The sequence below is a fragment of the Protomyctophum bolini genome (genome assembly GCF_963924005.1).
Source record: "Protomyctophum bolini genome assembly, chromosome: 15".
In the NCBI taxonomy this organism is placed as follows: Eukaryota; Metazoa; Chordata; class Actinopteri; order Myctophiformes; family Myctophidae; genus Protomyctophum; species Protomyctophum bolini.
In genome coordinates this window covers 21,175,341-21,193,168 of record NC_137876.1, presented here as the reverse complement: position 1 = coordinate 21,193,168, position 17,828 = coordinate 21,175,341, and the positions used below count along the sequence as shown (strand labels likewise).

Sequence of the window (17,828 nt, the reverse complement as noted above, 5' to 3'; positions counted from 1 at the left end):
CCACGGGTGATCAGGCTTTCTGCCAAACAGCCTGCATGTCTGTGGAACTCCCTCCCGTTGCACCTGAGAGCGCCACAGTCTACTGATGCTTTTAAAAACCTATCTTTTTGACTAGTTTTTCTTCTTTTATAGTTTTAACTTGACCCTTCTATAGTTTAGCCAAGCCGGGGTCCCACAGACATTGATTGTTGCATATGCTGTTTTTACTTTGTATTCCTATTTCTTGCCATGCTTTTATAAAATGCATTATTATTATTAGTCATTATGTAGGTTGGTCATTGTGTGTACGCCCCCATCCTGACAAGCATGTAGTTGATGTTTGACTCGGTTCAACAGATACATATAGTGTGAAAAAAGCTGATCTACAAGCTCACAGCGCCTCGTTATCCCATACTGTGTTATTGTATGCATGGGCTTGTCTATTACGTTCTGTTGAATTGTGTTGTGGTCTGTGGAAAGTGTCAACATCTCATCACGCGCACCTGTAATGTGTCAGACTGTGTTGCTATGGCTCTTCTATTGCGTACTAAAGCACAGAAGGATGGAAATCTCTTATCGGCACATTCCGTCTACCTTTCATGTTGCCAGTGACGGTGCTCTCAGTAGTTTAAACAAAAGGCTTGACTGTGGACAGCGCCCGGTGGCTTCGTGTAGAGTTTAAACATTATGAAACATGCAGAGTTCTGAAGCGAGAGGCAGAGGCACTAAACGTATCATTTGATGGTACAGAACTGAACAGAAGACGTACTGTGGGAGAGTAAGTGTGGGGGGAGGGGAAAGGGGCTCTTAGAGGGAGCAGACTGAAATTGTAAACATATTACTAGAGGTTTTTGAAAAGAGGGCAATCAACACAGACATGAAATAAATCCTTATTGAAGTCAGCACTTTTCCTTTTGTTTTTACTATTTTGACAACTATCTTTAAATTCGACACGTTCTGAGCTAGTAATCGGCATTTTGAACTATTCAAAACAATAGTAAAAAAGAGGCAAGGAAGTTTAGGGATAAGGGGTATTAAGGCACTGGTGAAAATATGGGCACACTGCCTTACCCCTTGTGCCTTCATTTTTGGGCTTTTTTTTGAGTGGTGCAAACACTCCAAGAAACAGCAATGTGTCCATGTCCATGTACCTGTCCGTCCCTATGTTTAGAGTACCAGTAGGGGCAAAAGTGGTGCTGTTGTGCTAGAAACAGAGAGAGAGAGAGAGAGAGAGAGAGAGAGAGGTGTCTGCGAAATGCTAATTCCCCCACACAGTACCGTAACTCTGTCATTTCTAGACCGTTTCCGACTCGGGGCTGGCACCCCGGGCGCGTTCCTGTGGGTCTGGAAGTTCCGGGTACCCACCGGGGGGACCCCCCACATGGAGTTGCACCACTCAGTTCACACGGGTGCGATTTCTACTATACTGAAAAGCATTTTAAAACAGTGTGCTGGGTTGGGTATAGCCTCATGCGTCACACGTCAGCAAATCAATGCACTGGGAATCCTGCACCGACCTTGAGCTCCGAGACAGAGAGACTCTTCTTACAAAACGCATATAGCCTCCTGGAGTGAATAATTACTTTGTGGCAAATGGGGAGTTATTGAATGCGTTTGCCTGCATTAATTTTGATAAATTGCAACTACTCCAGAGGCTAATTGTGTTGGGAGGAGGGGGTGATGGGGGGGGGCATAAATGAATGTGAGTTATGATTAAAAAAATAAAAAAATAAATCCCAAAATAGCCTGGATTGATTGGCTGGTGGCACTTTGCAGCCTGGACTGACTGCACCCCTAGGACACATCATCACACACTTTGAAGCACGACTTCGTTTGCCAGACAGATGGCACCCGTTGATACTGAGCGTGTGTGTGTGTGTGTGTGCGTGTCCGTGCGTGTGTGTGTGGGGCTGTGTGTGTGCGTGTGTGTGTGTGTGTGTGTGTGTATCAGTGATTGATTCATCTCGCTGAGGGGCTAATCCTTGACTCCGTGTCACTCCGTGAATACATTAACTTTGACATCTTCGGCAGCTGTGAACGCCTGATTGATACTTTGCTCGCCGCGTCACGCGCCGCAAACGGCAGATCTACAAACTCACTCAACGCGTGTGAACACAATTTCATTTAGCTTTAGTCATGGTTTCGGTCATCTGAAAAGTTTCAGTATTAGTCTAGTTTCAGTCAACTAAATATCATGAGATTTTAGCAGACTGAAACAATGTTGATTTAGTCACTAAATCTTAGTGGACAAAGATTTATTTTGGCTGGCCTTGATGACGTCGTAATGCCTGATTTTACACTTGGGTTGGACTCAGGGTTGTATATGCTGCAGCTGATCTACAATATCTACTTGTAGATCTGCAATTATTTTAGCGCAACACCCACATAAAAGGTGTTTACATTCCAAAACGATTCCAAAGCAAAAAATACATATACAGTATATAATATAGATTCTAGCGATCCGGCTTTATATCATTCGTCTTCTTAATCCTGGCAGTATTCTGAAAAACCCAATGTTTCTATATCAGTGGTTCTGAACTATTTCCCTACGGGGGGTCTTCTAAAGACGTCTGGAGACGTGTTGGCCACAACTGGTGTTAAGTGCTGAGGCAGGAACGAATGAAAGTTCAAATAAAGATCCACAAGCCAGCCCCCGTGTGCAGAGTTCAGACGAAAAGGACCTCCGACTGTGATGAATTCTTTATGGATGATGAGAAGAAAGTGGAAATTATGTGGGATATGAACCTGCCATCTGAACGAGAGAGAGAGAGAGAGAGAGAGAGAGAGAGAGAGAGAGAGAGAGAGAGAGAGAGAGAGAGAGAGAGAGACGCGGGGGGGGGGGGGGGGATTATTACCTCCCATCATCACCTTCCAACAGGTGATGATTCGAGTTTCTTTATTTGAGGGACAAAGCCCTCGAAATGTACCAACCAGGGGGGCAGTCAGACAGTTATTCTGTGAAGCCACTAAGGAAATCGGGACTTCCTGAAAGTTCATATAATGGCCTGTTGTGGCAGCTGTCATTGGGCCCAAAAAACCCCATAGCTTACCATAGAGTACCATGTATTTGGGCCCAACTAGCTTACCATAGAGTTACCATAGAGTACCATGTATTTGGGCCCAACTTCACCTAGACTGTATTACCTTAATAAACATGGTCATGAATACTTTCTGCTTCCAGTCACTAGTTTAAAGTCTCATTTCTCATGTCATAATATTCTTTTTGGAAAACTATGGTCCCATTTATTTAAAGAAATGACCATAAAGTCGCGTATGTTCAGAGGGGCGTACAGTCTATGATTGGGAGCCACCCCCCGTTCGAGTCAAAATCAAAACCAACAAAGAAGAAGGGGGGGGGGGAAGTCCCGCCTCGTTGTCTGGGCCAGCCAATGGCCAGCTGGGCCCAAACGGATCTACAAAGATGGCGACTTACAGTTCAAGGACTGACAGGCTTCATTTTACGTCCATATAAGACCGCTTTGTCCATATTTTTTACAGTCTATGGCACTAACTGGTTTCTGAGAAAAAAAGATCCATTCTTCTGGTTGGGTCTCAACAAGCACAGTGAGACATAACACCATGTCTGGCACCAACCACTCTAAAATAATGATGGGATTCTCCTGATGCCATTTCTAAAATAGCAGACCTATACAAGGCGCGCTATGATCTTGTAGATCTGCTATTTTCCAAGCATAACACAATGCTAACACCTCTGTGGGAGTTGTCTTCCCACCGAATTCAAGACGATTTTGAAATCGCTTCTCTTATAAACCACCAAATACTTTCCATTATGGTCTGCATCTCAAGCCCCTGGCGGGGACATTGACACATTGGCATTCTCCTTCACATTATTTTTTCTTTTTTGAAATTATGAAAAGTGAAAAACAAACAAACCAAAGACATGTTGTTGTAGCCTGGTTAATAAACCAGACTAATATCGCACGGACCGCGGGATATTAGTCTGGGGAGGCTCAGCTTGGATTTCATTTCCAGGAGGGCGGGTTGAAACATTTTCTCTTTGACGCAATTGGTCAGAGCTACTGTCAGTCAAAGGTCTCAAGCATTGAAAGTCACTGTACCAAAGCCCGCCCATATTGCATACCGTGTCCCGATTGGCCGCCCCATTTCTCTGGTGTAGGAAATGGGCGTACAATTGAGCCTCTCCAGACCGTAATCCGCCGGCAGGCAATTTTATTTTGCCAGCGGCTGATTCGGTCTGGTTTATTAACCAGGCTAATGTTGTTGAGCATGGAACCTACAAAATGTGCAAATATAAATGAATAAATCCTCATCTAAAACGTCCGTTCTCCTCTGAGGACCAGGAAATCTGTCCTCATAATATCTCACATGCCGGGACATTTGGCCCTCACAAGTATAGTAATACAGCGTGCGCAGGCACACACACACCTTGTTATTGAATTGTATTATCCTTGACGCTTTGGCAATGCTATTCATCTGACATTCATGCCAATAAAGCATACTGAGTCAGTCTGAGAGAGTGAGAGAGAGAGAGAGAGAGAGAGAGAGAGAGAGAGAGAGAGAGAGAGATAGAGAGAGAGAGAGAGAGAGCACCCATGAGGAACTCTTGCGGTATAACAAATGCCTCAACAAGCTTCTCCTTCAGTCTCCACTGAGGCCACACACAGCCACACACACACACACACACACACACACTGATCCATACTGGTCAATAGCTTTCCCTTTCAGCTGGGAACCAGCATGGACCTCAGTCTAACCACTGGGAGAGAGTCCATTATCCTACAATAGCATATAGAGAGTGATGGGCCTCGTCCACCACTGCATCCTCATAAATCACTGGCCGTTTACAGACCATTCATAATAGACAGAGCAGCTCCATGAGGCAACACGATCAATGCCCCCCTCCCCCCCGCCAAAGAAAATAATTAAATAATAATATATAAATCCACTGGTGGATACTGAACTACCGGTAAGTACATTTATTCAGGTACTGTACTTAACCCATTTTGACCTGAGATCAGATTCTAGAAATGTCTTCTAAAAAGTCATTCTTCGATTTAAAAAAAAAATAGCAGACCTACAAGCTCGTAGCGTGCCACTCGGTGGTGCGCTATGAGCTTGTAGATCTGCTATTTTTCAATAGCTAAAGCATGACATAATGCTAGCACCAAAAGGGGTTCCCGCCCAACATGGGTTAAGTTACAACTTTGAGGCAAATATTATAATTTTACTCCACTACAATAATTTGAAAACGTTAAAAGTTAGTAACTTTCTTTGCAGATTTGTATTATTATTATTATTATTACAAAACCTACATTAACCACTTCAGCCCTATACTTTGGCTATTTGAAAATAGACAATCTACTCACAACACAACGCGCCTATAGAGCGACGCACCGCACTGTGAGCTTGTAGATCTGCCATTTGCAGAGGAATTTGAACACTGATTGAATGTGACCTTCTGCATAATGATGATGAGTACTTGTACTTTTGGTGGTTTAAGTATAAAGATTGTTGCCACATCTTTAACCCTTTCAGGACGGGAACCCCTTTCGGTGTTTTAAGATTTGTTATACTTTAGCTATTGAGAAATAGCAAAAATGTGGCGCACATTTGAATATTATATTCTTTCAGAGCGAATATTTTTTAACTCAAATCTTTGCTTCTTGGAGGGTGCCTGGATCAACATATTTTAAGATGGGGGTCCACGGCTAAAGAAATATCATTCGGGGGGGGGGGGGGTCCTTGACATGAAAAAGGTTGAGCACCACTGACATAATAGAAACAGGTTTTTTTATTTTTAGAAAACTTTTAGGATTTAGGGTAATATTACATTTACTTACTGTAAATGTAATACAAAACGTGAGTATACTTCTCCCATCACTGTACAAATCTATATATCTCCTTCCCACACACACACACACACCTCACTGAGTCATAATAATCTACCCGGGCCATTTGGACCGAGACAAGAGAGAGAACCTGTTGAGCGTTCTTCTCGAGGGTGGGAAGGAATATAAATGGATCATTTGGCAGGTCAGCTCATCGACCCCGCTCCCATTGTGTTGTGGCCACAGGACGTATTCTCCACGGGAGGAAGAGTTGGCTTTGGGCTTGTGGGTTTATCGACACACTGCTGGCATCCAGTTCACGGAGTCGAGGAGTCGAAGGACCCCATTGTGTGAAAACCAATGCTTTGGTACGTGTCAGAAGTGTGCCTCCACATTAACCCATTCTGACCCGAGATCAGATTCATAACGAGGTTTCCACTGGACACACACACACTGGTCTGATGAACCCATTCTGACCCGAGATCAGATTCTACAAGCTCATAGCGCGCCACTTGGTGGCGCGCTATGAGCTTGTAGATCTGCTATTTTTCAATAGCTAAAGCATGACATGATGCTAACACCAAAAGGGGTTCCCGTTCAGAATGGATTAAAAGAAAAATCACACCCGAACGCGTGTGAGGTGAGGGGCGCTCTTATCGTACGTGACGTAACATGTCGATTTGCTCAGACACATACTATGACGTAAGGTCTCCATTCATTCACGTGCGTGCGTGCGTGCGTGCGTGCGGCATCTACAAGTGTTGCCTGCCGTGGATTCAGTGTTTCCAGGAAAGAGCCAGCGAATGACAGAACAGTAATTTAACAAACAACCTGCACTGAATCACAATGAGGCGCCAATGTCACGAGGACTGACGGGAGAGAGACACACAGAGAGAGAGAGAGAGAGAGAGAGAGAGGGAGGGAGAGAGAGAGAGAGAGAGAGAATATAATTGTGATAGAAATGGGCATAGCACTGCAGTATAACCCACAATTACAGAATGCCATTGCATGTGTTCATGGGAGATCAATCAGTGTTCATCACATTGCACAGGGCTCACCACGACACAGCCTTCAAAATCTCCATTAATGGTGCATTTATATAGCGCCTTGGAAGCTTTACATAGATTGTGCATCACATTCACCCACACACACACACACACACACACACACACACATTCATACACCGATGGCGGCGCGGAAACCATGCAAGGCACCCAACAGCACATCAGGAGCAATTAGGGGTTCAGTGTCTTGCTCGAGGACACTTCGACACAAACCCTGGGGGAGCCCGGGTTCGAACTGGCAACCTTGTGGTTACCATCCGTCCAGCCACTCTACCCCTGAGCCACCGCCGCCCCATTGAACATTAATCCACATGTTCCATTGAACATACATCTTGGTCGCCGTTTTAATGAACATAATTCTCGTCTGCAATATCTTTGCGATGCCGTTGTGAACTCGGGATGCATCTTTGCGATGCCTTTCATGATGTCTTTGTATTGACTTTCTACATACTCGCATCTTGTGGATGACCATTCTATACATCGACTGTAATACTCGGGGTTCAGTAGCCTATACTTTGTCCACCACGCACCTGCACTGCATGCGTCACAACCAAGCCCCCCCAGTGCTGTTCCACTCCTGTCCGTCAGACAGCAGTCTGAATCTGCCAAATCATGCTGGAGCCTTTTGTCACCCTCAACATGTCCACATGTCCGGGCATAAAGGCCACACTTGTTGAAGAAAAATGTATTTCCAGAAGGAACGTACAAATATCCCACCAAGCCTTTTCAATATAAAAAAACACAATTGAAAGTATGGGAACATGTCCATCACTCTGTCCATCAAAAAAATGTATGAACAATGTTCAACTGTGGGTCTCTTCTGTATTAGAGCAAAAGGCACATAATGGAGACCTTCATATACCGAGCGCTGGCAGCTGAAAGACTGACACAGCGGAGAAGCAGGCGGAACACAATCTGCTTTTGACAGAAGCGGTTCTGGGGAGATTAAAAACATATTAATACAAATGTTTTTACTGAATCCTCCCGCCGTAATGACTGTTTTCACATTCTGTCGGGGAACAAAGGAAGAACGGGCCCCTTTGAGGAAGACTTAAACAAGTGCCGGCTCACAATGGCCGTCCGCTCAACAATGAACTCCGGTTGAGGAAGGGTCTGTCAAACACAAGCGCTTGCTGTATGGCTTTTGGGTTTTATGTGCCGTGCTAATTTAATTAATAGCCGAAGAATAAAACTGAAAGTGACATTCATGGAATTGATGAAATACGGAATAGATGAACGAGTCCTTTTTTCCCCCACAGTTGACTAAGTAACACGTCAACATGGTTATGGTCTGTTGTTTATACCCAGCACTCTACTCTGCTCCTGTGAGCTGGGAGTGAACGGTATACGAATGGCGACGCTGTAGAGGTCACAGGGAAACGGAAAGGAACAGAGGGGTTAGACGTTTAATTGTTTTATTGGCTTCAGCTTGGGCTATTTTTCAGATGGAGTGCCGTTTATATTCAGTGTTCACTGTTCATTATAGGATGGTGTTTTTGCACTGTTTAAGCCGTACTGACGACAGCAGATTTATAGTGTTGTCTGTGGACAATGTGTTCTAGGATCCGCGCTGCTATACCTACAGATATAACCGCCACATTATTACCTGTAGCCTAGGCTCGACTAAGTTCCTTTATGCATTAGATTTAGGCATAAAGTCTTAGCAACATGAGATTGAGGATATTAATTAAGGGCCTAATGCTCCAGCTAAGAGTAGCTAGTCATTGGACAAATCATGACGGGTCTTGTGCTATTGTGTGGCACCTTTTTTCGCCACAGTTGTCTCAGACTCGGAAAAGACCAGCGGGGCTTCTCAGGCAAAACTCTGGGAATACAGACGGCTCCCCGTGAAACAAGAGGCCTGAACCACGATTCACGGAAATGTTTAATGTTTTCTGAATGAAACCTGTATACTGTCCAAAAAAAGAAGAGATAGATTACGTAGATTGTGAATTACATTCACCCATTCATGCAGACATGCACCGAAGGCAGCGGGGGGAAAACCAGGCAAGGCACCAGCACATCGGGAGCAATTAAGGGTTCAGCGTCTTGCTCAAGGACACTTCGGACACATGGATCGCACTGGGAACATCCCAGCCGCTCTATACCGGCCACTCTAGCCCTGAGGCACTGCCGCCCTGCATGTGTGTGTGTGTGTGTGTGTGTGTGTCTTGCGTCAGTACCTCTGGGAGTCCAGGAGGAGGTCTCTGGGCCTGATGACGGCCTTCATCATGGCGTCCGGTCCGGGTCGGACGGCGGTCTTCTGCGGCGACGTCTTGGGGCTGGAGTCGGACTCGCCGCTCTCCTCGTCTCCCATGGCCTTGACGTAGCTGCTGCTCCTCATCCTCCGACACGGGATCTCCTCGTCCTTCCCTCCCCCCGGGTAGCCCCCCCACTCGTCCTGCTGGGGCACCTGTGTGTGTGTGTGGGGGGGGGGGGGGCATGAATGGATGGGGTTAGGTTAGGTTTTAATGCAGTGTAGAAAGACTCTGCTACAAGTAAAAGATCATACTACTACAGCGTCACACAAACGCATCAAAAGCATCAGATCCACGAGGTCGAAATGCTGCGCGAAATGCTGCGCGAAACGCAGCACGAAGCGGCGCGTTTAGAAAATTCATTCATTGTCAATGGAAGCTATAGCAACATGAAGACGCAAAGATGCAGCCAACGTTTTGTACTAGCTACAAATACTCTGCGTAGCTTTGCATGATGCATCTTTGTATCTTTTGCATCTGCCCGTGTGAACGCAGCATTACAAACTCGAAATGCAGTCCAATGCGACGCGTTGGAAGTTTACAGATCTGCCATTTTCACTATTAAACATTTTGTCCACCAAGAAGTTGGAATGAAACTAAGGGCCCTATTTTTGTCAGCGCCTTCCCCTTATCGGCTATATTTGAACATTTTTAAAATGTTTTTAAAATAGTTAAAAAAAAACAAAAGGCAAAGGATTTTAGGTATAATATAAGGGCAAAGGCACGGCGAGAATAAGGCCCTAAATCTGCAAAAAAAACTGTTGCACCCTGAATCAAACATCATTTGTATCAAACAAAACATGCAAAGCGTTTTCCGGTCGTCCTTCATCCGATCGGGACAGACTGTTCTGACGGAGTCGGTGGGTGAACGCCTCCATTCATCTCTGTAAGTTGTTTGTTCTCGACTCAGGCATGGTTGTAAACCGGGCTAGACTGTGTCAGTCCCATTTATTAGCAGATGGGAGGCATAAAACCTGAGGCTGAGATGGAGTAGGACCGTCATATGGCAGATATATTTCCACTGCATCTGACCTCAGAACAAGTCAAGACGTGTACTTTTTATGCACTGCCATTTTATCCTGCTGGTTCAACCCTATAAAATCCCTATTCTGGGACTTACATATTCAAAAAAATATATCAGCTTTCACAGTAAAACAGTTTTACTACTCATTTCTTTTTTTTTTTAGACATGAGGTTTCCACCAAGCTCGTTTTCATCACACAAACAACAGTATGTGCACACGTACATCATTAGCACACAGATTACCCACAGTGCATCAGATTCATCAGGAATTATGATCTTGAATTATGTAACATTATTCTTTTATGAAGTTCGCATTATGCATAGAGCGTGTACAATTATGAATGCCGAGTATAAGTGCTGCTCTTGCTATGATAGAACAATCTATGATTTGTTGGAGATGGGACGTGTAACCAATTTAAAATTAACTGGATACAACTTCACCCTTGTACAACAGTTCATAGACTCATTTCAATATCTTTACACACAAGCCTGCCTCTCTCTCTCTCTCATCTTGCTTTAGTTAAACCGTACAGCAGCAATTACCGTGACTAGTGTAGCACACAGCTGAGTCAGTATTAACGTTCCAGGAACACACACACACTATGCCCCAGGCTACTAGGAATGTATTGTACCTCAGAGTACCTCTGCGTGTTGTGTGTGTGTGTGTGTGTGTGTGTGTGTGTGTGTGTGTGTGTGTGTGTGTGTTGCACGTGTGCTCGACGTTAATACTAGAAAACACTCCCCTTTCTTTCTTTCTCTCTCTCTCTCTCTCTCTCTCTCTCTCTCTCTCCCCTCACCAGTTCTTTTGTCATGTGTGATTTGCAGCGAAGCCGTGCTGCACATACTGTACCACAGTGTGTGTAATATACAGTATGTAGACATGCATCTTTATGGGCTCTGATGTGAGCCCATAAAGGATGACATTGTCATTGATCGTTAACCCATTTAGGCCTGACGTCGAGGAAAAGAAAAGTCTTCTAAATCCTGACAGTTTTCTGAAATACCTCATGTTTCTATATCAGTGGTGCTCAATATTTCATGTCAAGGACCCCAAAAGTGTAATTGTTAAATGTAATTGGCCACCGACCCCCATCTGAAAATATGTTTCTTCCAGGCAGAGACCCCCCCCCCCCCCCCCCAAGAAGCAAAGATATGAGTTAAAACTGAAAGAATATATATTCCAAGATTTGTGCCGCATTTTCACGATTTTTCAAAAAAGATAGCAGATCTACAAGCTCGTAGCGCGGCACTTGGTGCCACGCTATGAGCTTGTAGGTCTGCAACATAATGCTTAAAACACCAAAAGGGGTTCCCGCCCAACATGGGTTAAATGCTATATGCACAGAGGTCGGTCGAGGTGGTGGCACCCGCGCTCCGTCTATCTGTCACTTTAACGTCCCTGCATGGCTGCGGCGGGACCGGCCCGCCAAACTCTTTAATTTTGTTACGTACTGACTTGCTTCACTGGGATACATACGTCTGTGTTTTATTGTTGTTACACTTGGAGGTACCATATAGAGTGCCTCCAAGTCCTGACGTCACTCGCTCATTTCCTGGTTCGCGGAAGTCATTCCTCTACATGGAGAGTAACATGGGGTCACCTTGAAATCCTCTCGTATAAGTTATCCAAAAATAAACAAACTGTCTCTTGGCGATATTGTCAGGGAGGCGTCTCGGTATTGGGGAGGTGTTCTCTGACAGTCAGTCAGTCATGTTTGATACAGTCCGTTTCTAGCGAAAATGTAACTAATTCGGCGGCAGTAGCATTATCAAAATACCGGTATCTAATGAACTTAAGACTGTGAAAATAAAATCAAAACACAATCAAAAACAAGTAACCTCCTTTACAAGGATTTTTTATCTGCAAGTGGGGGGGCGGGGTTTGACCCGGAAGCACGTTGGCTAGTTTTGGGTTGATGAGGTTGTCAGCAGGAGTGTTGGGCTAGCAGTGTTCAGAGCCATTCATTCATTCATTGCGTGCCTTATTGTTGCCCAACATAAAAGAAAGAAGGTCGTCATGTCATTCGAGGCAGCGAATATTGACATTTCAAGCAACAAGGCTCTTGCTCTTTGTCAGACTCCAAATCTGAGGAATATCCTTGTTGCAGTTTAAACGACACTACGCTTGCAGAGTTACAGAAAGGAAGTCGTCCGTGTTGGAATACTGACCGTCATCGTCGAACAAAATGACAAATAAAACCATCTTCATCATGAAACGTGACAAACGATTTGTGTCTGTCCTTTTATTCCAATTATACATTGGAGAAAGAAAATGACTGCCTGCCAAAAAACACAGCCCTCACTATCAGTCAGCCAGCTGCAGCAGAAGTTGACGTTAGCCAGTAACTAAACCGTTTAGGAATTACGGCAGCTTCACAGCGGGGTTCTTCCCAGCGCGGATTAAAAACCCTGGAACAATTTGGAACAATTTATAAGCAATTTAGGGGGTGGTGGTGGTGGTGGTAGTGTGTGTGTAGGGGGGTTGGGGGGGGGAGAGTTTCCCTGGCCGGACGTATAGTGCGTGGAAGGAGCACGTTATTTGGACCAGTTCCTTTCCCTCCAGGGGAAAGGAACTCTAAACTAGCTCCCCTGGTCTCTAAACTAGCTCCCCTGGTGCTGGCCAGGGGGAGCTAGTTTAGAGACCAGGATTATTGCATGTTTTTTGTGAGGGGTGTACAAAAGGCCAGCAAGTATTGCCCTCGGACTAATATGTGTTCTTTATTTTCATGGTGCATTCCATTCAGTATGCTTGGTACATATCAGCATTGCCTATATTGGCCAATTTCATTGACTGCCTAGAGTCCTTTCATGTCAGCAGTGTTGGTATTGTGCAATTAAGTGTCTGCATTATAATCAGGTCATCCTGACACACAAGCCAGGTGTGGTCAATTAACGATTAGGGCTTCTTTGCCTGTGCTTACAGGCTGCCTCAGTCATTTCTCTTGAGTCCTCTGAGAGAGAAGCTGGACGTGTTTTCTCTCTTCATAAGCAGAAGAGTTTGAGTTTGCTTTTGCTTTGGATATTCTGTGTTTATGTTAGTGTGCGTGCAACTAAAAGTGAGTACCTTCTGCAATGATGTGCAATTATTATTTGTACTGTTTAGTTGAATTTGCGGCTAACAAACTTATTTTCTGTATCTTATTATGATAAGTCATTCAATTGTACTACAAATGTTTCTGGATTTAATCATTTTGTTATTTTGATGGTCTTATGCAAATGTAGTTTGAATGTCGCTCATGTTAGCATTACATGTCGCTCATATTAATATTTCATTCACATTTCTGATTATTTAAAGTTGTTAATTGTTTTATTAGTCAGGTTTGTGAATTCCCTGTATTCTTTCTTTGCTATTCTAGAACCACACGAGTGTAACACAGAAAAGAGTGGTGGAAAGTTGATGTGGGTGTGAAGTGGAATAAATATCTTTGAACAGACATCATTTGTGTTTTAACTGGACACTCTGTGGAGGTTGACATCGGTTGAGCAATCAGCTCGTTAATAGAATTCACACAATTCTTTACAGGGGATATGGACACTGATGACACGGAGGAGAGAACACGCCCCCAGCACCCACATCGTCCCCAGCGGGAATCGAACACCCAGGACCTAGGATCTAGCTGTGAGGCGACAGCACTATACCGACTATGCCACCGAGCCCCAGCAGATATGTTTTTCGTTTTTCTTGTTGGAAATGTGATTGTGATGACGGGTTGTACATTGTGTGTGTGTGTGTGTGTGTGTGTGTGTGTGTGTGTGTGTGTGTGTGTGTGTGTGTGTGTGTGTGTTGGCAGGCAGGCAGGCAGGCAGGCAGGCAGGCAGCTGCTATCCCCACTGCTCCCAATACCATGCGACGGCAGAGTCAGCACTGCTGAACACTTTAGCAGGACTGGCTTAATATGTACTTTCATCCCTGACCTGAATGTTACTGACTGTAAGTGCTCTCGCTATACTGAAACCGAGAAGCCTTTTCGTGTACTTTTTTCTTTTGCACTGCTACTGTAGGTGCAAGGTGTTTGCCTCGACACAGCAAGCTGGCATTAGACGAAAAGCTGTGGTTGACAATCACCGTAGATACAATTTTTTTCTGTGTCTTGCACCACTGGTGGCAGTTGGCCATTAGCGGTATGGCCGTTCACCTGAGCATGTTGAATCAGGCATGGAGGTCGTCAGTTTACTGAACAGACAATGAGCTCCCACCTCACTGGCGGAGGGAATGTCCCACGGGCCCCGATGCGAGATTGACAGCCCATCCCTCCACCCCCCTATTACCCCCCCAGTGCATTGAACGCCAAACGGGACCGTAAGACTTCAGACCAAAACCCTCAACGTGGCTCAGCTGCAGCATGCCTGAGGCAATGAATAATACATACTGTAGGCTCACAGGTTGCGTATCGACACGTTACATACTGTATCGAAGGGCCCGTGAATTGGTCGCACACCTCGATCGTGGTCGTTCATGCTATGCGTCCCGTGCCCCAAATTGAGCAGACCTGGACCTTTAAGTCAGAGCATGAGAAGTAAAGGAAGTGGTTCAATACCCGACCGAGTAATAACAAAGCTAAGTATATGAATAGGCCTGGATAGAAACTGGAGTATGAATAGGTCTTTAGACTCTTCTAGTCTGGTTTGTTTTTTTGTTTGCTTTGCACTGGTCTGTATTTGAAATAGATTTACCACGATGGTTGCCGGTGACAGATCGTATGTCAGTAGATAAATGTTCACTTTAATGTCAGAGCGAGTGTTGTAAAGTAACTGTGTGTGTTTACTCAATTCTGTACTTTTATTTCTACTCCACTACATCTCAAATAAAAGGCAACATTTTTCCTTTTTACGCTACTGTACTGCAATTATTTGAGAACGTTATTATAGTTACTTTGTAGATTTTGACTATTATTATAGCACTTCAGACCTATATATACTTTGGCAATTTGAAAATTGCCAATCTACAAGCTCACCACGCGTGGCAACATTTTTCAAAGGATTTGTATACATAATAAACTTGAACGTGAAATGGGACCTACATAATGAGTCCTACATTTTGATGATAATAATTACTGAAGTACATCTATAATACCGAACTTGTAAGAGACTTTTGTATTTAGCATTTTCTATATAATAATAGGGTACTGGTACTTAACACATTCAGGACGGGAACCCCTTTTGGTGTTATGTTTATACTACCGTATGAGCTTGTAGATCTGCTATTTTTGAAAAAGCTTGAAAATATGGCGCAAATCTTTGAATATTATATTATTTCAGAGTGAACGTTTTTAACTCTTATCTTTGCTTCCGGGGGGTCCGTGGGGGGCGTCCCATTATTTTCAGATGGAGGTCGGCGGCCAATTTCATACAATTTCTGGAGTCCTTGACATGAAACAGTTTGAGAACCACCGACATTAAAAACGGAAAACTGTTGATGTGATTTAGAAGACATTTTGTAGAATCGGCCTCGGGTCTAAATGGGTTAAAATGTGAGTCACTGGCGGTGACCGACCGTATATACATCAGCAGATAAATGTCAGGGCATTAGCAGATACTGTAGCGCAGCAATCATCCACAATTCCACATGCCACATCGCAGCCATCGCCGTGCCAAGTAATACATACAGTAATAATAAGGTCTTTGATGGAAAATGTCACACATTGAAACATAACAGAGTGAGCGCTTCGTGCTCGCCGCCGTTCTCGGAAAGCCCCGCTGTGATTGGCCGGTATATAGTTGAAGTCAAGACCCACAACGCTGGGTTTGTAAACGGCATGTGATGTACAGTGTCACGGCCACAAAGCACACGCGGTGCTCACATTTGCATTGCCTTTTATAGCATCAATAAAGGCAAAAAGGCCCAAAAATACCTTAAAAATCACACCTGTGTGAAGTGAGTGGTGCAACTCGGCCCACAGGTCCCTCTACTGTACCCTCTACTGTACTGTACTGTACTGTCACTGTACTGGCACACCCACAATCATCATATATACAGTTAATTATAATATGTGCGTTTGTGTGTGTTAGGTTGCGCACAGGTGGTGAAAAGCAACCATGCTGTTTCCGTGCTCATACCCACCCACCCACCCAGCCAGCCACCCAGCCAGCCAGCCACCCACACACACACAAAACTCTGTTTGCAAATTTGCATTTTGCTCAAATTGTGGCCGCGGAATTTTCTAAAATGTAACATTAGATTGAAAAAAAATATCATAAACGGTTCTATTATGAAAAAGGCAAAGCATGATCATCTCAAGCTCTGACCAGTCATCATCAAGCCAATTGTAATGTCAATGTACAGTACAAGTACAGGCTACTATAATCTAAATCATAGTAGCCTGGAAAGCAGACAAATGTGCCACAGGAAAAGAAAATTCCCTTAGCAGATTGGGTCTGCTATTCAGTTTGAATTACATTTCGCTCACCCCAGAGTTGTGGGTGACCAAATCAGAGCCCACTATTCAAATAGACTTGTTTTGCTGTGACGTTGGAATCCGTTTGCAGTTATAAATACAATCTTCCACACCGAAGTTCCAGACTAATATCTACGCAATTAGCCTGGCCATGCCATAATAGTAAAACTATTCAGATGTCAAATTTAAAACAATCAATCCTGGAGAAGAAGGTAAAAACATGCACACAGTGGTTTAAAGCTCCCAATATGTATTTTATTTAATGGCAAATGTCAGGGAAATATACTTAAAATGTCGAAACGTTGCGGCATTATTAAAGAACATACATTTTGGGAGCTTTAAACCAGTGTGCCGATGTTTTAGTTTTTTCCTTTCTTTGTTATTCTTCTCCTTGACATCTTCCTCGATGTCCAGCACCATGGCCTAAATAGCAGGTTCTGGACTGGCTCCAAAAATAATCATTTTAGCCTATCGACACGGGCCCACCACAACCCGCACGTAGATAGCAGATACTCTACCGCACGGCTCCGCCGATGCGCACACACAAACGAACAAGCCCTAACACCACCACTATATTTATACTGGAAAAACATCCCTCCAACATCCTACCGATAACTGACGTAATGATCTTAAAATGGCCATCAGCCCATTCATTGATCGGCCCACAGGCTTTTGCCCACTATGTCAAAAGGCCGGCCACTGGATACAAGATGTGCACACAATCTCCTCCTCTACAGTGTCTCACGTGCAGTACCAAATGGAGCCTAATGGGGCCATTTGGTTTCATTTTACACTCTCATGAGTGAAATTATTGTTAAACATCTGCGTTGCTTAATTTACAAGAAGTCTACACAATTAGAGAATGTATAGAATGATCTTCATTTTGAGCAACGTTTCCCTGCTCTCTCTCCTACGGTACCAACGTCAAAACACCATGGACTTGTGGACAAAATCTTATCAAAAACATTCTAAGTCTTTGGCCTAAGAGGCTAACTCTCATCAAATGGTGGTGCGTGGCTCAGCAGATGAGACGAATAACAGTCTAAGTCCACACCAAGTATCCATAATGTATAAATCATGGATTATGGGCCAGGACAGCTAGGCCTTTTTGGGGAGGGGTCAGAATACATTTTGGACTTGGACTGTTATTCGTCTCAACTGCTCGCTGGGCCTTGATATGGGGTTGAAAATCCATTAAGACCTGAGGCCAATTATCAAAATTAGCAGTTAAACCTGTGTGTGTGTGTGTGTGTGTGTGTGTGTGTTGTTGCACGCATGCACATGTGCATGCAGGTGTGT

At 44.2% G+C, this 17,828-nt stretch overlaps 1 protein-coding gene across 1 annotated transcript in view; it reads right to left on the bottom strand.

The window, feature by feature from the left end:
• The window catches only part of LOC308330083 (disks large-associated protein 2-like), a gene marked incomplete at its 3' end in the record, with an annotated part of 287,323 nt that overhangs the window by 65,584 nt on the left and 203,911 nt on the right, over nt 1-17,828 (bottom strand). The window contains 1 exon segment of the mRNA XM_080784741.1: nt 9,037-9,266. Coding sequence (XP_080640867.1) covers nt 9,037-9,266 — 230 coding nt within the window.